Here is a 20,287-nt window from a genome sequence, read left to right as displayed (position 1 = left end):
CAACTAGCGCCTCGCGGCACAACTTCCGGGGCGCAAAAAGAAGCGCCATTTTGGCACTTTTCAGCTGCGCCTGGGAATTGCGCGGTTTGGCCGCTGCAGTTCCCGGACGCAGCAACCAGCGGCGCTGGCAGACTGCTGCTTTTAGGCGGTTTGTAATGTGCCCTAGTTAGGAATATGTAACTACATATCTTCTCCTGACATGACTCCCCAAATCTACCTTCACTTCCGCCAGCTACACTGAACAATGTAGCCCTGTTATGCTGGTGAATTGCTGGATAACGTGGCCAGCCTGCTCCCACCTAATCTGTGGTGCACTCCAATTGCCAGCAAAACAGATATCTGTCATTCAGTGTGGATGTTTGGGGCATTTGTGATTGTGGTAACAGCCCAAAATTATAAACAGGAATCCTGGAACAGTTACAAATTTGCAAGTCTAGCTTACGCATTTGTAATTGTCAACAGAATGCCAGCCAGTATCTTTGATCTCTCCATTACACGTGATACTATAAAATGGAATACTATATACTAAGAACAAAAATTGCACACGTAGTTTTTGTAAATGAATAGAACAGTATCAAAAGGACATGTGGAGTAGCTCCAGCTATTGGTATCTGAAATCACTATAAGTAACCATAAATAAATCAGTTTTAAGTAATAGTTCCTATGTTTCTAATTTACAAAATTTTCAAACATAGTGCTGTCATGGTCCCATGTTCTTACAAATTTATTTTCTGCAAGTGGAGTCCCTACTCCTCATGTTGCAGAAGAGAGAAAAAATGGGTAATTGGATTGCAGTACAAAGATGACAGAAGATCGTATAGATTTTATTTGAAGCTCAAAGACATGCCTGGAGTAAAAAATAAATCTAACCTGGAATCGTAGCAATCTTTCAGGTAATGCAAAATTGCTTGCCTTTAAAATTGAAATGAGAGAATTTTCAAATAAGTGGAAGAGTTAGTCACATCTGCCACTGAAGAATTCCCTCCAGATCACATCTCTGTCAAGCCAGCCTAGTCAATTATTAATTCAAAGCAGAGCTTCCATTTAGTCCAATACAGCCACCATTCAACAGCAGGAATTCAGCTCACACAGAGGAATCATGAGAACAGAAAGTGTCAATTACATCACTGGAACATTATTACAGTAACTGTGATGTATCAGTATGGTTCATTATAATTAATACACTGGTTAGTTGAAATTCCAATATCCACAATGATATAAAGAAAATATGTTAGTAAGACACACATCAAAAAACAAAAAAAGAAAATCACTGCCAGAGACAAAGCTGAAGAGATAGAAAGAGGAAGACAAACAGGGTGCTCCATTTGCTTAGTCCCCAAAATGTTCCATTCGCAGCTATTTCCATTCAAAATGGTGATGTGAAGTGTACAAATAAGGTTGTGTTTCTTCATAAAGCAAGACTTCTGACAGTTAAAAATAGAAAACAAGAATTCATCACAGTCTAAGAAGTCATCTGATTGGACTTCTTCAGGTGTGATTGCAGACGAACTAAAAACCAGAGGCTTTTCCTTCTCCTTTGAAGGCATCGTGTCTCCTCTAAAATAAAGTTCAGTATTAAAAAATTAAGCCACCAATTTTAAATAACTTTCTTATGATTTATTTAGATGTCCACCATAAGTGAGAGAGATAAGTGCTTGAGCAACAATGCTACCTTTAAAACGTAAACACAGCCACTAGATGGGAAAAGATGCCGTATAGATTCTTGCTGTGGGTTTTAGTCTCATGTCATCTTGTACGTGATATGTTCCTTCAGTCCATGTACTTGAAAAGAGTCACTTATCCTAGCAAATACTGAGTGTGGTTGAATGGTGGCCACATTTATCAGCTCCCTCATGCAACAGTAGAAATACAAAGAGCCAACATTTTAAATCTTTCTGGACTGGCTGGAGGAAAAAAACTGATTTTTCTCCCCGACATTCAAATGTCAAAAGAGAAAAATCCTGAAGGAAAGAACTGATTGTGCAAAACGCTAACAAAGGGTCTTTCCAGGCAGATGGGGACTTGTAAAGGCTTTACTATACCATTCATGCCATGCAAAAATCTTGCCAAAGCAAACTCATTTATGTGGGCAAAATATTAGAGATCACTACCCAGTGCTGCTGTGCCTCACAGAGGAATGTACTATATATTTTGATACAAGCATTTTCTTCTCTTCCAAGTGTGTCAGTCAGAAAGCTATAGGCTTGGTTCACCCATTGGTCCAATTAATGCTAGAACGTCCGCCATACTTCAAGTCCAAGTGTATGGCTTAAATCCAAATAGTTGCGCAATATGTGATTGTACTAATGTGATTAAGGGAAGTTGACCTAAGATTTTGAAAATATAATACTATCATATCTTTGGGAAGTGCAGTAGTCCCTCATATCCACTGGGGTTTTGGTTCCAGGATCCCATGGGTATCAAAATATGTGGATGCCAAATGCCATTTGTACAATGACGTAGTAAAATGCTGTGCATTATATAAATGGCAAATCAAGGTTTGCTGTTTGATTTTTTTGTGGAGTGGGGATATTTCAGACATCAGTGGTTTTGAATCCGTGGATTATGATGGCAGAATTGTTTTTTTTGTTTTCCTAAATTCAGGAGGAAAACTAGGCTAAATGAACAAATTCTGACAATGGACCATCAGCATCCTGAGGACAATGCTGAGGCTGGAACATACTTTTTGAACAACTTCCAGTAATCACCAGGCACCATGGCCATGCCTGTTTGGGATGCTGGGAGTTATAATCCAAAAAAGAACACTATCAAGCTCTGGAATTTGGCATATTACATCCAGACCTAATAACAAGGGATAAAGACCAGTAACAGCACAGAGGAAGTGTCTTTGAATGTGCAAACAACACAGCTTGAGTTAGACCATTACATGTAGCAAAGGCATTCAACAGTGTAAAGAAATTGAAATCTGCTGTAATCCTTTTTTAAAAGAATATTTGCATTTTCACATCCTAAATGTGACTGAAGGTGGAGGTTACACCACACAGGGTCATCCAAAGTCTCTGAAAAGAACTAACCGTGCCCAATTCTGTCTGAGCGTAGGTGCCGATTATCTGGAATCGATGGCCAAAATGTAGCCATTTCTCTCGCGTGAGTATCACTGCACTGGTTCTGTAAGGTGGGCATAAACATGCGGTAGTGTAGATCAATAGGCAAAATAGGTTTGGGCATGCCCACGCATACGCTACGGGAGAAACAGAGATGATTGGTCAGGATTTAAACCATTACTTCACTAGAGTACACAAATTCAATTTTTTTCAGACATACACAGAAATTTTAGCTGAGTTTTCCTCACATTGTAAGTTTTAGACATAACAGTATCATGACAGGCAAAGGCATCACTGGAATGTTGTATAGGGCACACAGTTCTTTTCATATGCTATAATATAAAAGTGTAAGAAATCATATTTACAAACTTCAACACCATAATGCATTTTTTAAAAAAACAACTGATGTAGCTTTTTTATTTTTAAAAAACAGTTTAAAGGCAAAGACTGAATTCTGTCACGTCCTCTCACGATTCAAATTCTACACCAAAAAAACCCACCCCCTCCTACAAATGATGCATTAATTGATAACAGTACTGGAGTTTGTATAGGATTCACTTTATTTGATAACAGATAAGACAGTAAAAATAATAAAATGGGGCAGGTAAGGGCTGGGAAGAGAACTAATTACTCAGACAGGCCTCACAAAAGTACAGTATGTGCTAGAGAGTGCAGACTGAACTTATCAATAATAGCTCGTTTACAAGGACCTTTTATTAAGATGTTACTTCCATTAACTGCTTCAGGTTGTTACTACTGCTGGCTTATGCCAGTGTGACACAATGCACAGAGGTTTGTAGAATGCCAGTACCAAGGAAAATGCTTTCTTACATTCTGTAGATGATAACCACACCATATGCATAAATTAAGGAAACTGTCTCAGACAAAGGAGATATTATCTTCTTTCAATTATGGCCGATTGTCACATATTAAGCTATTTTTAAGCCTCTTTTTCAATGTAGCTCAAGGCTATCTGAAGCCAACAAACTTCTTTTTTAAACTTGGCCACAAAAGTTGCCTCGTGATGGTCCCCTGAGGACCATTTTTAGTGGGCTCAAATAAATTGTTGCCTGGAACACAGAACTGGAGGAGACCAAAGGGTCATCCCAAGTCCAAACCCCCTCCATGCAGGAACTCTCAACAAAGCACCCCCAACAAATAACCATCCAGCCTCTTGTTTAAAAACCTCCAAAGAAAGAGGACCAACCACTCTCTGAGGGAGTGTATTCCACTGCCAAACAGTTTTCTACATCAAATAGTGCTTTGAAAGCTTGCAACATATATTGTGCAGTTGGTTGGCCAACAAAGGTATTACTGATGGGTTTTTGTTGTTCTTCATATGTTGAAAGTGGAATCTCTTTCTTGTAGTTTGAATCCATTGCTCGCGCCCCATTCCTCGGGAGTAGCAGGAAACAAGCCTGCGCGATCACCAATGACACCCCTTCAAATATTTAACAGGGCTACATATGACCGCTTAACCTTCTCTTCTCCAGGCTTAAAAAAAAAAATACCCAGCTACCTAAGGCGCTCCTCGTAGGGCATGGTTTCCAGAACCGTCAACATTTTGGACAGCCCTAAGGCAAACTTATCATGGGGTTTATTTGGCAAGTTTCTTTGGAATGAGTGTACTAAAACTTTTGGCACCTGGGACCTCCCTTTACATCTACATGTGGATGTCACCACCAACATCCCCGGTGCAGTATATGAATAAAAATATTTTATTTAGTGTGCATATTTTCACTCACACTTACTTTCACTCATATTCAAGATTTAAACATTCCAAAGGAAATAACAACATTCAAATTAAGAAAGTTTTATTTAAGTAAATCAAAGCATCTCAAAGTTGTGAAGGAGAAGGAGGGGGATCAGGGCTGCCGAAGTCTTGCACGGTCCTTCACAACCCTTGCCTCCCCTCGAGCCGCCCCCCCCACCCATATTGTGGGAATCACTGGCTCTATGCCGCTGTTAGAATTGCAAAGATCAAGGCAAGAGAAAGCTAACAACTGAGGGAGAAAAGAACAAACTACCTTTATAAAATTTTAATACTTTCACAACTCCCCAAGCAACAAGGAGACAAAATAAAGTACATAGCAGTCTGTTAGCTGACACTGTGGGAATACAGGAAGAACGATTGAAATGCGGTGATGCAAAGGCAAAGTCTACTTTCGTGCATAATCTGGTTGATGTAAAAAAAAAAAAGGCCCAACAGCTATACAGAGTCATTTTGTTGTAAGTTTAGAATGAGAATACACAAGTACTGTTACTGAGAAACTCTTCAGCAACTTCATGTATCAGCTTATGCCTTGAAGCAGTGACCCAACAGATCACATAGCTACACACTGCCTTTAACAAGGAATTAACTTTGCTATAGTAGTAGCTCATATGTTGTTTGCAGTGATGCTACAATGTAAGATCCTCTAGTTAGTCATTAAATTTAACAATAGCTTCTGAGCAGTAAACTTGCCAGACCAGTTCCTCAGGCTGCTGACATATTAATATATGGAAATCATTTTTGTACTTAGTAAAATCCTGTATTCTTATTGCCAACAGAAATATTCTGAACAAACAAACGAACAGTAAACAGATGCAGCAAGCAGTTTGTTGGATCAGACCATCTAACCCAATGTTCTGTTTCTAACAGCAGCTGATCAGAAGACTCCACTGAGATTACTTCATCTGATAAAGCTTTTGGGCCTTCATTTGAGGTTTGACATCAGTGCTGGATATGGAGGCATTCCACCTCTGAACACAGAGCCTCCCCTTAGTTGGTATGGCTATCAGGCTTACTACCTAAATCTTTTGGCTCCAGGATAGAGGCAGCTTTAATTGCCTTGGTGAATAACATACACCAGGAACTGGAAAGGGGGAGTGTGTCCTTGTTAGTTCTGCTGGATTTGCCAGAAGCATTCAGTATCATTAACCATGGTATCCTTCAGGGCCACCTCACTAGAATGGGACTTGGAGGCATTGTTTTGCAGTGGCTTTGCTCCTTCCTGAAAGGTTGAACCCAAGTGCTCAGGCTGGCTCATAGGAGAAGTTCCTGTTCAACTCCTTTGTTGTTGGCCTGTGGAATCCCACAGGGCTCTGTTTTGGTCTTCATGCTATTTAAAATATACATTAAGTTGCTGGGAGAGGGTGTCCAGTGTGTTGGGGACAGGTGTCACCAGTATGCTGATGATACCTAGCTCTATTTCTCCTTTCCACCTCAGTCCAAGGAAACTGGTGCCTGGCAGCTGTAATGGATTGGATGAAAGCAAACAAGTTGACGCTTAACACAGAAAAGACAGAGGTGCTCCTGGTTAATCGTAAGGCAGATCAGGGAATGGAAATTTAGCCTGTGCATGGTGGGGTTACACTTCCCACAAAGCTGTAGATCCACAGCTTGGGTGTACACCATGATTCAGATCTGATACTGGATGCTCAGGTAATTGTGATGACCTGAGGTACATTTGCACAGTTAAAGTTAATACACCAGCTGCACCTGTTTCTTGGGACATCTAACTTGGCTGTAGTGAGTGACACATGCCTTAGGCCCTTTCCAGAAAGTGCCTTTTAGTACAGCAGGACTGTGTACGTAGTAGGTGCCCGGGGGCGTCTCTTTCAGACGCCCACAACCCTATGTACACAGTACAATACAAAATGGTGTTGCCCATTCTACCATGGGCCCCCCCTCTAGGACGTCAGACCGCAAACCGCCTCAAAGAGAGCGGCACAGGTGTGACATCTGGTTGCCACGGAAGGGTGCTGTGGCGCCCTGTCCCAGCCCAGGAAGGAGCTCCAAACGGAGTCCTTCCTTCATTGTGTCACTGGTGCAGCCTTGGTTATACGGCTGCCCAGCAACACAAAAGAGAAAGGGGCCAAGCAGCCCCTTTCTCTTTTCCCCTCCGCTGTTGGGGTGTCCTTGGGGCTTGAAGCCCAAGGACACCTCTTTCCAGGCCGCGGGGAGCGGCTTTTGTTGCTTCGTGCGTCCTGGAAAAGCAGCGGATCGAGGCCTCAGGGCTGCCGGCTGTGGCAGCTGAGGCCCTGATCCATCAGGGAAAGGGCGGTACAGACGCCCCAAAGGGGCAGTCTGTAACGTGCCGAGTTTACATCCCAACTGTATACTCGACTGCACTCTATATGAGGCTGTGTTTTAAGAGTGTTTCAAAAGTTTCAGCTTTGTCTAAGAGTTTGCAGTCAGATTGCTAACAGGTCTCTCAGTTTACAGCAAGCATACAACTCCCTTGTGTGCAAACAGCTTCACTGGTTGTCAGTCTGCTTCCAGGAACAATTAAAGCGCTGGTTTTGACCAGAAAGTCCTAATGACTCAGTAAGCTATTTGAAAAAAATCAAGTCAGTCTGGTATATGTGGTTTGACTGTTTGGACTATGACTCCTGAGACCAAGGTTTTGAATCCTGCTCGTCATGGAAACACACTGGCTGACTCTGGATAAGTCATATACCCTTTCAGCCTCCGAGGAAGGCGAGGCAACCCTCTCTGGACAATCTTGGCAAGAAAACACCATGATAGGTCACTGAGTCAGAAGTACATGAAAACACACAACCACCACCATTTTCCCTTTGAGCCTGCCTAAGTGCAAGAAGGGGAAGCACTTCTCTCTATCCCGCACCTTCACAAGGCACAGTTGGTGGTATGGAGAAGGAATCTGTGGCTGCTCCCACAAATGGAACTCTTCCTAGGGAAGTTAGGGTGTGGCTCCTTCTTTTGTTTTCCATTCAACAACAGGTTAAGTCCTTTCTTCTCCAGCAAGCGTTTGAAAATTTATATTTACCAAAACATATGAGTTTTATGGTGCTGTATTGTTTCTAATCGTTTTAAAAGATTTTGATTGGTTTTATTCTGGTGTTATTTATATTTGTTTTAATCTTAAATTTAAGTGATTTTTTTTTTCAAATTGTACTTTATATGCTATCTTTTGTAAGCCACTAAAGTCCCATCTGGGGAAAATGGTAGGCAATAAATAAAAAAGATGGATGTCACCAACTCACACATTCACTGGTTTTGCACATAATAAGATGCAGGTTTGGTTGGTTGAATTCTGGTTTCACTGTTGTTTTCTGAATCAATTCTTATACAAAGCTACCCACATGTGATGACCCTCTCTGACCCAGGAGCCCCTTCTACCATCCATCAGAAGCCAGCCTCCTCCAGTCCATCTCCTTGTCCAGGGGCCTCGGAGGTGGAGAAGATCTGCGGAACCCGACTCCTATTCCCCTACACCACTCCCTTCTCCTTTGTGTCGTGTCTTTTAGATTGTAAGCCTGGGGCAGGGAACCTATCTGATAAAAAATTGATGTACAGCGCTGTGTAAACTTACATCGCTTTATAAATAAAGTTCAATAATAATAATAATAAATAACGAACATGTTATCAGCAAGCACAACCACGAATCATACTTTTTGTTGGCTATGACTTGCCTCATGATGTCTGAACCAGAACGTGTTTATCATTGGCTAAAACTTGGAACTTCAGATAACAAAGGAGGATCTAAATCAGTCAGAACATAATGTTAAAAAAGAGATTTTTTAGATTGCACGTTGAAAAATGTGATTAATTGATTTCATACATGCATTCGATAAGGACAAAAAATGTTGTAGTTGGCAAATCTGTCTAAGTGTAGAATGGAACTTGGGAAGAATAGTAGGAAGAGTAAACGAAGAAGGAGATTTTAAGAGAAGGATTAGTAGGGAAGAAGTGTAGAGGGTAGAGTCGGTTGTTTTTAGTATCAAGTAGTAAGGAGGTGGGGGTAGAGAAAGTAAGAGTAGACAGTTTAGGAAGGAAGATATCGAGGCTAAGTAAGGGGCGACTCTTGATTTTCCTTTATATTCTGTGTGATTAAGTATGATTGTTTTGTTTTTGTCTATACTACTTGTATTGTTTGTTTTGTTACTATGTTTTGTTTTATTAATAAAAATTATTAAAAAAAAAAAAAAGGCAAAACAAACCATACTCATGATTTTCAGTACGCCTGGTTGTGTGTGGAATACTTTTTTTGAGGAGACATAATCATAATTAACTATGTGCTATAACGAAGCATGGTTAAGTCAGCACTGCATCCTATGAACATCTTCCCTCATACTAAAAGCGTTGAGGTCAATCCTGTAAATAAGAAAATCAAACTAGGTGGATGGCTCTTTTACTGCCTCTGGGACTTTGAGATGCCTTACATAACTGCCATTGTTGAATCAAGACCAAAGTCTATTAGTCCAAAGCTCCATACATCTAGCTGTGGCTGCCTGGTATATTTGAAAAGTTCACAAACAGGACGGACACTGTTGGCTTCAACTGTTTGTTTCTCAGTATTTGGCACCAATGTGCACCACCTCTATACGGAGCATTCAGTTGTGTTCATACTTCAAAGTTACAGGCCTATGTCCTGATATTTAGTCTACACCTAATAAGGAAACCAACCAACAGCTACTACCACACCTGTGGAGTAAATCCCATGTTAATACAATTTGGTTCCTGAACTTCTGTGGATTATCTTCTTTAGGTGACATGAGTTCTTGTACTATACCATAAGAAAAGACTCAATTAATTGCTGTTTCAATATAGGCGGTTACAGACCACCCGTTTGGTGGCGGCTGCACCCGCCCCTTTCCCGGTCTGTATCGGGGCCTCAGCTGCTTAGACTGGCAGTGCTGAGCCCGAGTCCGCTTGCTTACCAGCGGCGGGGAAGCGGCAAAAAGGCCGCTTCCCCGCGCCTGAAAAGGGGTGTCCCTGGGGCTTCAAGCCCAAGGAACACCCCATGGTGGCGGAGGAGGAGAAATGGGCCTGCTTGCCCCTTTCTCCTTTGGGCGCTGGCGCAGCTGTGTGTAAGGCTGCGCCCAGCGACCAAACCAGGAAGGAGCTCCGAAACGGAGCCCTTCCTGCTGTCCGTGCTAAGGGAGGCCTAAACTGTGGCGCGTCGTGACGTCCTCATGGGAGGCGGCCGTGGTGGAATGGCCGCCGCACATTCCCTGTGAGTTGCGCACCACTAGGGCTTAGGGAGCACCGCCCCTTTCTAACCCTAGTATGCGCTCTGCGTGTACTTTCCTGCCCGTTTGTAACGGGCCTACATTGTAAATTTCCACCCTATACTCTCCCTAGAGCACAACCCTAGATGTTTCCTCAGAAGGCATTGTGTTCAATGGAGCCTTCTCCTTGTGTGCTGGGACAGAAATAGATAAACAAATTGCTGGGATGGGATGACAGGGAACTGTGCAAGCATGAACATGCCACACTCCCAGGTAGTGAGCTTAACTAAGTTGCCCTCTGAAACCTACAAGACTCTAGTTAAGTGAAGTTTTAAAGAGAAGTTCCAGTCTTTTTATAATTTAAAGAAGTGAGAAGAAACCCATCTGCTTCTGACTGAAATAAAAAAGATTCTGTGGCAGGCACAGTCATGGGTATGGATTTCTAAGCCACTTTCCATCTCATTTTGATGAGTGCTTAAAATGCAGGATTCAGTGACCTCTTTCAACGCCTTCAGAATACAGGGAGAGAAAGTGGCATCAAGGTCATGGAGCAGATCAAATTGCAAGGTCTCATGTCAATTATCCACCTTACTCTTTATCCCACACAGAGCTAGCCTGTCATCAAACTGCTGGAAAGGAACTGGAGCTCCACCCACATGCCTTTGATTGAATAAACATTTATTGAGTGTTTATTGAACTTCAACCCATCCTGTACAGTTACAGAGAAGGGAGGAAACCTTTGCTCAACATTAATGTTAGTAGTCTCTCCTACGTGTAGTTTAAGAAAAAGGCATTAGCAACACAAGACAGAAAGGAGTGTGTTAAAAACAGTACTCATTAACAGATCATGAGATCCTGGGTGATAAAATATAGTTATAGATAACTATATCACTTTAACTAAGTACTGCATTGCATAGCATTATAAAATGCTGTTATTTAGCAACTCTTACTAAAGTGTCTTTAGAGATATAACCAAAGAAGAAGAGTAAGGCAGCAAGGTCTCAATGTTTTCTACTCCAACAAGGCCCCTTCCTGCTTGATACATTGGATGGATTAGATCATACCCATGCGATTATAATATGCTACGAGTTCCAAAGAGATACAAAACAAAAAACAAAACAGCTTCATTTATATACTGCTTCATACCGAACGAGCAGTGTCTAAGCGGTTTACAACTGTAAGCTAATACCAACTCATGTATTATCATGCCGGGCCTGGAAGACAAAGAGCCCTCCTCCAACCACCATCTTGAGGGGGGGAGAGGCCTTGCAATTTTTTGTATTGTTTTGGAATTTTATTGTACACCACTATGATCACTGCGGAATAGCGGTCTATAAATAAAAAATATTATATTATTATTATTATTATTATTATGTCAGGCTGGAATTGCCTGAGACCAAAGTTTTATAAGGCGCTCTTAATGTCAATGGCGTTAAATGCCAAGGGAAAAGCAAGGGTCACCAGTCCAGTTTAACTAGATAGAAATTCCTTCGTAACTTCTAAACTGGTAAGGTCTGAACTGGGTCAAAGGCTAAGTCTGTACATGCAAAGCAAAGTGTTTGCCATGTAGGATCCTGCCATTTAAACACTTTTTCTTGATCTGCTTTATTTGACTGTAACGTCTTAGGGAGGCATGTTGCACAAGCATTTGCAGCACGTTTGCACAGCAATAAGAGAACCTATAGGCCACAGTGGGAGCAAGCCAGGTGGGCATGTTGGTCTTCTTGCCCAGTGCTGCATTGCTGATTGTGCCCTGACTGCGTAAAGCAGAGACAGACAGGATACAAACCACCCAAAAAGGGCAGTCTGCCGGCACCTCCTTTTCTGTCGGCGGGAAGCCACAGCGGATAAACTGTGGTTTCCCGCTGGTAAAAAAAGAACCCAAAAAAGCGGGTTCTTTTTGCGTCACGCTTGCGATGCCCTTGTGCGCCAATGATGCACTCGTGACCTTACAAGCGCAATGCGATGTGCGGACGCTATCTGTCCATCACGTTGTAATGGCGGCGCCCGTGTAGACAGGGCACCACCATTTTGACGACACCAGTATGTACTAGGGTTAGGGAGCGAATGCATGGTGCGCGCTCCCCAACCCTAGTACCACTGATGCCACACCACATTTTGCTCGTCTGTAATGGGCCATAGTTTGAGTCACAAGCTGTTAAGGCACTAGAACAGTGCAATTTAATAGTCTACATTTTTTGTAGCACCATTTGCTAGAACGATTGGGCAACATAGCTTTACATCAAAAGATTTATTTTATTTGGTAACAGTACTAGTTTTATCTTTTAAGCTGTGATAGGATTGCAACACATTAACAAATACACCCTTCACAAAATCAGTCTTATTAAAAAAAAAGGTTGAACACATTGTTTACAGAACTTTTAAAAAGTCTGTTTCAGTATGAGAACAATCAAAACATCAGAAAAAAGATACTAAAAGCCATCCAGCTTGATGAATAACTCTTTCCCTAACATGACAACAAATAGCTAGAAGGTAGAGGTCACTTTATATTCACTTCTATAGAAAGGATGGGCAGCTGTGGCCCTCCAGATACTGCTGGACTGAGATTCCTATGAACCATCACCATCTGTGGTGTTGTTTCAGCTGATGGGAATTGCAGTCCAACAACCTCTGGAAGGCCACAATTGCTTATCCTTGTATTATGAATCAAATGGATTTTGGATTTTATTGTAAATTATTTTTTCAAGCATATAAACATTGAATCATTAAGTAAGTTTGCTATGCAACTTTTCTGTCAGCAGAAAGTGAGCCAGATACAATTATTTACTTTATTGTGAATGTTCTTCTAGAGATGGGGGCATACCATTTGGAATAGCTCAAAACCCATCATGGAATACACATATTCCAAGTCCTTATTCATTTGAATATGAAATTAATATCCAGTGGCACTAAGGGATCATGCTTGACAGCACTGTCAGTAGGCCTGCTTGGTTAAACCCAGTTTTTTCTCACAGTTCTATAATCACATGGTGTTTCTGAAGAACCCAAATAAAGGTGGCCTATTGTGACCAGAGTTGTCACCCTGATCTGCACTGTAAAAATACTAGGCTGACAACTTGGGATTGAAAAAAAGAAATCATCTAGAGCAGAACACTACAACGTTTACTATGTTCTTCCACAAGCTAGTTTGATTGTTTCTGAAGAAATTGTCGCAATTACATTAATTTTTAACATTATTTTTCATTACGTTTACTGGACTTACACAGAAGCAAAAGTAGGTCAAAACACATGGAAAATCAAATGGAACAATGAGTGGATTATATTTCAAAAGAAAGGTCAATGTATTCACTCATGTATAAGTCTAGACATTTTACTCAAATAATTCACCGCAAAACACTCTGTAAGTACTGTACTTTAACTCTTATTTTTTTAAAAAAACATCCATCACCTGGTGAAAGGCAAGAGCATTATCTGTATTGGAAGCACTGACCCCCTCTACTCCCTCATCCAGCCAGCCTTCAGTGTGAGCACAAATAGTTATGGTATGCCTTCTGGAATTTTGTAAATTCTTTAGCATTGTTTTTCTTTGCTTCATCCTTTACATCCTTTGTTACATGTCCCTAAGTTTTATCCTTGACCTATGTACGGATCATATCAAAATCCACAATTTTGCTCCCAAAACCTTCCCTTGACTTATACAAGAGATGAATTTATAGTTGAGTATATACAGTAGTTTTCTTAATTCAAGAACTATGCATTGAACAATGTTCAAGCAGTAAGCAAAAACATATAGCAAACAACTATTAAATCACATTCATCTGATATGTTCAAAAGTTGCTTAACATTTACAGTTAAGTTCATAGCTGACTGACAATTTTCCAAGCTGCAAACATCTTTTGAGCTTCAGGAGGAAGGAAATGGGAAAGAAAGGGGGGGGAGCAGCAGTGGAAGAAAGCATCTGAAAAGTTATCTTGGAAGGCACCAGCTATACAGGTAATTCAAATATAGATTTAGCAGCTAGTCTAGTTCATATAAACACTTCAGAGAAGCACTGTTTTTTTTTTCTTTCAACAGTTTGATATTCTTCATGTATAAAATGTAACAAGAGCTATTTTTCAAGCTTTAGGAACATAATGGCATCAAAGGATATTTATTGTTGTAACATTTTTCACTACAAAGGAAACCTGAAGCTGCATCTCTTCGCCAAGAGTATTTATTCAGGGATGTCCTACAAATTAGTTGAAAACTTCTGTTGACTTTGTACAATCTTCACAGCATGGCAGGAGCCCACAATAATAAATTAAGCATCAGTTAGGCTGACCATATCAGATATTTCATGTCCCCGGCATTGAAATCAAATACCTTTTAAACCAGTAGATCTCATCAGGGTCTGCAATTCCATATTCTCTGAGTTTCATCACCATAAGAGCACTCTTTTTGATAGCTTCTTCATAGCGCTGGCTGCGGGATAGGAAATTGACATCCTCATGTTTGAAGTCTGGGTCATTTAGAACAAGTGCTTCTGTAGAAAGAGAATAACAGAAGTTGCCCATTAGTGTTCAACCAAAGACAAATTCCTCATTTCAAAAAGCAGGTGTAAAATAGTACCTACACTACAGCTTGATAAACAGGTACTCCAACCTTAAAGAAACATGAGATACTCTTTTCTGTATGCACTACTGAGAACAACCAGGATCCTACAGGGGCACCAGTTTCTAGCCTAGGAACTGTTGTTTTAAGTGTTGCAGATTCTGAGAAGTCACACAAGGAGAGAGTAAAGAGAAATGTCTACAGTGTAATGAGTGAACGCAAAACTGTGGTGCTGTTGCATGACCGGTTAAGAAATGTTCATATACAGCATGATTTCATGAGAGGACACTTATGCCATACTAAGGGTATTACAGGATCTTAGCCAGGAAGTGCTCCATTTAAGGGTCAAAGATTTAGTATCTCTTATGTTTGATTTGCTTGATATTGCCATGGGAAGGCCATCTTTTGACTTTGAGCTTGGAAAATACCATAAATCATTTACAGGTCAGAGTGGATTCATCAGTTACTTTTGTTTTAGAGTGTGGATGGGAACTGGGTTAGTCCTCCATGATATTATTGAACTGCAGCTATCAGCAGTCTAAGCCAGTATTTCCAACAGTAAGGAATGCTGGGAGCTGCTGCCCAACAGTATCTGGAGGACAGCAAGATCCCCTGGTTTGGCATAAGCAAAAGAACAGATGGCAAGGCATTTACATCTAGCTGGTGTGAGGTGCAATATTCTCTACAGGTATAAAAAAAGAGATAGATGAAATGGGTGAATTGCCTATTGCTCACCTCAAGTCTGATAGATACACTCTTTGCTGGATACAGGACCATATGCAAAAACAACTAACACAATTGGCTACCTTGTCTCTCTGAGAGACACTCACAGTGAAAGTGACTAAGAAACGGCAAAACAGAAGAAATTTTCCAGATTACCCTTGATTTAGAGGACGAGGGTTTTAAAATACATGGGAAGAACAAAAACAAGGTGGCTATAACTACTGCAAATCAACGAAAGTATAACTAGCACAAAGTTCTTTGGATGTGGTTAAAAAAAAGAAAACTGGATGATTGTTGTAAGTCCTGCGCCAGTCCCAATAAGGTAGGAAAAACAACAATTCAGTAGAATGCAACACCTATTTATTTCCTGAGTAGCACTTGTTCCAAGCCTTTCCACAGCCAGTCTAGTCACCTCATAAAACTTTAATGCACAGTTTTAATCTGGCTTCTGGTTGTTGTTCTTATTGTGTGCCTTCAAGTGGATTCCAATTTATTGGGACCCTATGGGTCGCCTATCATGTGTTTTTCTTGGCAAGTTTCTCCACATTGCCTTCCTCTTAGGCTGAGAGAGTGTAAATTCCCCAACGCCACCCAATGGGTTTACATGGCCAAGCTAGGACTGGAATCCTAGTCCAACACTCAAACCACTACATCATGGTGGCTTAATCTGGCATGACTCCAATTCCCTATTCACAAATCCTAATTCAGTTAAAGGATTAAAACAGCTGTAAAACAGAGTTGAAATCCTCCCTCAATGTGAAGACATTCAATAGTCCAAAACATCATTAAGAATAAGCATAATTAAGAACCCTTTGGCTGATCAATTGGCCAAATGAACTCTGTTAGTCATTAAAGACTCTATTAGTCATTCAGCATACACTTATTTTTATCACAATGTCTACAGGAACAATAAGAGGCATGCCTTGCTATATGTAATACAGGAGGGAATGTCTCTTCTGAAAGGAAACTTGATATGTTTTATACAACTGGTTTTCTGTTTTCATGTGGTACTGTTTTTAATCTATGCTTTCAAATTAATATGTCATATGGTTTTAATTCTATAGATGGTTTAATACTATTTTAATTTTCTGTATGTTTTTAGCTTTCTATGATTTTACGTCTACTTCTTTTCCCCCATAAGGTACCTTGACTTCCATTCTTAAGGAGAAGCCTGGATATTAAATAAGGTGATAGATGGCAAAATCACCCTTTTAAAAACAGGAGTGAGCAGGCAGTCTATGCAGATGGCTATTCACATACATGTTATGCAGTTGCTAACCAGTTTTTAAAAGTCTTATGACATAACCCTGTAAAGAGCCTTTTTGCCTGGGGCTGGAGTTGGGAAACCTCCCCATTCATCATTCCCATGAGATACTGCAGTGCAGGAAAGGAGGAGGGAAAGAAAGGAGAGGCAGATCCTGCCTCAAGCCAGGGCCTACCTTTCCTCCCAACCAATCTTCCTATTCCCCAATATTCCCTCCGGGGCCACCATCTGTCCCAGGGATGCTCTGCTTGGGAGTCCCCCCCCGCATGGCCATTCTAGGCTACAGAGCAAAGACTGACTGATGGCTAACCCACGAGGGAGAAGGACCTCTGTTAGGAGCAATGGCATCCAGGGGGGTTCACTTTGAATTCGGGGTCCCAGTAATTGGGATGAGCTTCCTACTGGGAACCACTGCTGCCGCTAATGAAGAAGCCTATGTGCTCCTTCCCCTCAAGGCTCCTTGGTCTCCCTCAGCAGCTCTGGTTACAATTCTGGGTTTAAAGTAACCATTAACCAATCGTCTGCAAGACAGACAGACAGACAGACAGACAGGCACCCTCCCTTCCCACAGCCAACCTTCCTTCCCTCCCTCCCACCTCCATCCCCCTTAACCCCAATCATCTTCCAGGCAATCTGCCTCCCTCTTTCCCCCCTTCTCTTCCCCCGACCAGCCCCCTTGCTCACCGATCTCCTTGCGGCGCCGCGTCCTCTCGGCGCCTCCGTCCAGGACGCAGGTGAGGAGCTCGGTGTTGAAGGTGGCCGCCTCCCGCTCCTTGCGCAGGTCCGGGTTCATCATGGCCCAGGAGGAAGGAGCAACGCCAGCCGCCCTTCCTGACTCCGCCAGAGACGCCAACAGACTGAAGCGGCGATTAAGGCGGCGCGCGGGGAAGAGCTTCCGGGCGGGGAGGGGCGGGGCCTCGCGCGCCACGCCCACCCGGCGCATCATGTGACAGGCGGCGAGTCTCCCTTCATGCCCGCCCCGCCCCTCCGCTGCCCAATGGGAAGGCCGCGTCGCAGCCACGTGACACGAGGGGGCGGCACCGCCTGGTCCCAGCGTTTGCCCAGCCAGGAGCGGAGGGGAGATAGACAGACAGACTGCGGGAGAGAAGGTGAGTGGAGTGACGTCATGAGTCTTTCGTAGACTTAGGTCTACTTCCTCTCTCTCTACATACAGCTTCCCCAGACTAACACTGTGCTGTAGCTTTGAATTCTTCTTTTCTATGTATTGCAGCAAAGAAAACATTGTGCAATGTGACATCTGTGTAGAGACTGTCGGAATAAGGGATGCATTTAAAATACATAAACAACTGCAAGACAGAAGTTGGTAGCATGAGCCTTCATAGACTTGGGGCTACTGCCCCAGAGGGCCTTTGGTGGAGTGGGAAGTCCAGCACAATCCGTGTGTGAGACTGTCCATGGAGATGCAGGCCCTTCTGGGTGTGGAGAGGCGGTGGCAGGTTTAGTCTTAATGATGGTGGTTGTGGGAGAGGCTCTTGCATGAAGCCAAGGAGGGCAGGTAACCGTATGGATGAGCATTGGACCGTAGTGTGGGAAGCAGAGGGGCAGGTGGTGAACTGGTCAAGGGCACTCCTGAGGATGGGGCTGCTAGACAGTCTCAAAATGTGTGCAGTGGGCCAGGAAACCATTATCTCTCTTCAACTCATTGCTGATGGACTGTAGTTTGTGGATTACATTCCAGTTCTGCTGTTTCTCTTTCCAGTCTTCCTTTGCACTTCTTTTGGTGAGGTCTGTGGTGCAGTGCCCAGGGAAATTCAGGTATTCTTGTCTCCCCACTCCTCATGTCTGATTTATGTCAGTTTATCCTCTGGCGCAGGGACTGGCCTGTTTGCTCAATGCAGAGTGCTGAAGGGCATTGCAAGATAGTCCCTTGACATGAACATCTAGTCGTAACTGACTTGGGTGCGGTGCTCATCTCCATTACTAAGCCAAAGAGCCAGCGCTGTCTGAAGCCAGCATGACTGCAACACCAAAGTGGTACCTGCTTTCGAACTGCTAGGTTGGCAGAAGCCGGGACTAGTGACGGCAGGCCTCAAACTGCCAACCTTTCAATCTTCTGATCGTCAGAACTGGCATCTTAACCACTAAGCCACCACATCCCTGCTAATATAGCATGCTGATATAGTGTGGCATAAACCACATTGGCAGATGAGCAAGTGAAAGTCCTTCTGATATTGTGGGTGATCTCATTAGGTCCTGTGATGACATGTCCTGTCAGATGTGTAAGCAGAGCTGGTATCTGGGTTTGTTGGAATGCTTTGTACCTGTGTCCTCATCTGTGTTGTCTGTCCTCCGGTAGGTAAGTATTGTTCAGCTAATAGCATCTTCATGTTCTCTACTCCACCCTCATCAATTATGTTGTTGTCTTATCTGAGTGTTTGTTATGGGATGGTCTCCTTTACACATACATGTACAGGCACACCTCTTTTAACAAAGCCTCTGAGCGTGAAGCCTTTTTATACAAAGCCTTTCAATGTCCCCTCAAACATCTGTTTTCCCTTCTCATCTTCTGTCTATCTGGAAGTTTTCTTCTAGCTGCATCAGCAATGAGGATAGTGAAGGAGGGCACAGACTTTTGGTGTTCAATTGACGCAGCATGTCTGCAGTAGACAAAACAATAAAACGTTCACTAGGGGGAAATGGGATTCTATTTTAGGGAATCCAGGTGTTGTGAATGCCTACCTAGGACAGGCAAGATAAACAGCAACTGCTTCCAGAAGCCTTTGCTGAGCATGCATGACCAACAAAATAGAGAAAAAAGGGAAGAGCAGATAAACCTGCCTCAGTTTAGACCCAGTTTGTTATAAATAAGCATAAACCCATACGTTTGGCCAGCAAAATGGAAATCATAAGAAATATGATGAAATAAAAAGTTATCCCTGGATGCATTTTGGAAGAAGTCTTCAAGTAATTTGCTTCAAGGCTTGCCTGACCTGGATGTTTCATTTCACATGTGCATATTGTTAATTTTGAATAAAATGGTTGCTGAAGCATGTTGAACTACTTTTGTGTGTGTGTATGTGTATTATAGGAACTTTTCCCTATTCTTGCCATACTGTTAAAGAAGTTATGCCCAGGAATAGATCTGCTTCACTAATTGAGGTATACTTCTATAGAAGTGTTAATGAACTTTATGTTATAGAGTTAATCCTAGTTAGGGATATTTTGAGTTTCCAGGGAGAGTGAGAAAAGGCCATGGTGGAGCGGTATGGATGACTAAGGGCTGATTATTCATCTCTCCCTCTGTGTTATATTACAAACTTATTCAAACCTTAAACATATTTATTTAAAAGATTTAAATAAATTTAAAATTTATTTAATTAACAAATTTATATCCCACCTTTCTCCCCAAATGGATAAAATAGTAACAAAAGCTAATTACTCTTATAGGTTCATTGTAGAACATCCTGTCCTTAGAAGACCAGATGGTGACAATGTTAGCTTTATTTCAGTACTAGTTAAACTTGTTGTTCACATAGACTTTTGAGGTTCAGTAACTATAACTGATTCTTGCTCTGTTTGTTTTAGTTTGATACTATTCAAATGTTTTAGTATGTTTAAATAGTTTTAAAGTTGTTCAAGCTATTTTAATGACTATAGTCCAAAGCACATTGCAGAAATAATCCAATTTGAGACTGCTTTAACTGCCCTGGCTCAGTGCTAGGGAATTCTGGGAACTGTAGTTTTGTGAGCTATTTAGCCTTCTCTG

The 20,287-nt window shown here is 42.0% G+C and overlaps 1 protein-coding gene and 1 long non-coding RNA gene across 3 annotated transcripts in view; one reads left to right on the top strand and one right to left on the bottom strand.

Annotated features, from left to right (window-relative positions):
• Positions 1–17,431, bottom strand: part of ACOX1 (acyl-CoA oxidase 1) — a 40,084-nt gene extending 22,653 nt beyond the window's left edge. The window contains exons 1-2 of the mRNA XM_042448939.1: positions 17,245–17,431; positions 14,346–14,505 (exon numbers count right to left, since the gene is read on the bottom strand). Of these exons, the coding sequence (XP_042304873.1) occupies positions 14,346–14,505; positions 17,245–17,356 (272 nt within the window). The 5' untranslated portion in view covers positions 17,357–17,431. The remainder of the gene's footprint in view (positions 1–14,345; positions 14,506–17,244) is intronic.
• A 136-nt stretch (positions 17,432–17,567) lies between these two features.
• LOC121922557 lies at positions 17,568–19,578 on the top strand. 2 transcript variants are annotated; one of them, XR_006102186.1, is made up of 3 exons: positions 17,568–17,669; positions 18,281–18,336; positions 18,772–19,578. It is a non-coding gene; the product is annotated as an uncharacterized LOC121922557 (long non-coding RNA). The 2 variants fall into 2 exon arrangements; XR_006102185.1 differs by lacking the exon at positions 17,568–17,669 and having other exon boundaries at positions 17,678–18,336.
• The last annotated feature ends 709 nt before the right edge of the window (positions 19,579–20,287 follow it).

This window comes from Sceloporus undulatus, chromosome 2, assembly GCF_019175285.1.
Source record: "Sceloporus undulatus isolate JIND9_A2432 ecotype Alabama chromosome 2, SceUnd_v1.1, whole genome shotgun sequence".
NCBI classification, from domain to species: Eukaryota; Metazoa; Chordata; class Lepidosauria; order Squamata; family Phrynosomatidae; genus Sceloporus; species Sceloporus undulatus.
The sequence above is the reverse complement of the archived record's forward strand: the minus strand, read 5'-3'. Positions and strand labels throughout refer to the sequence as shown.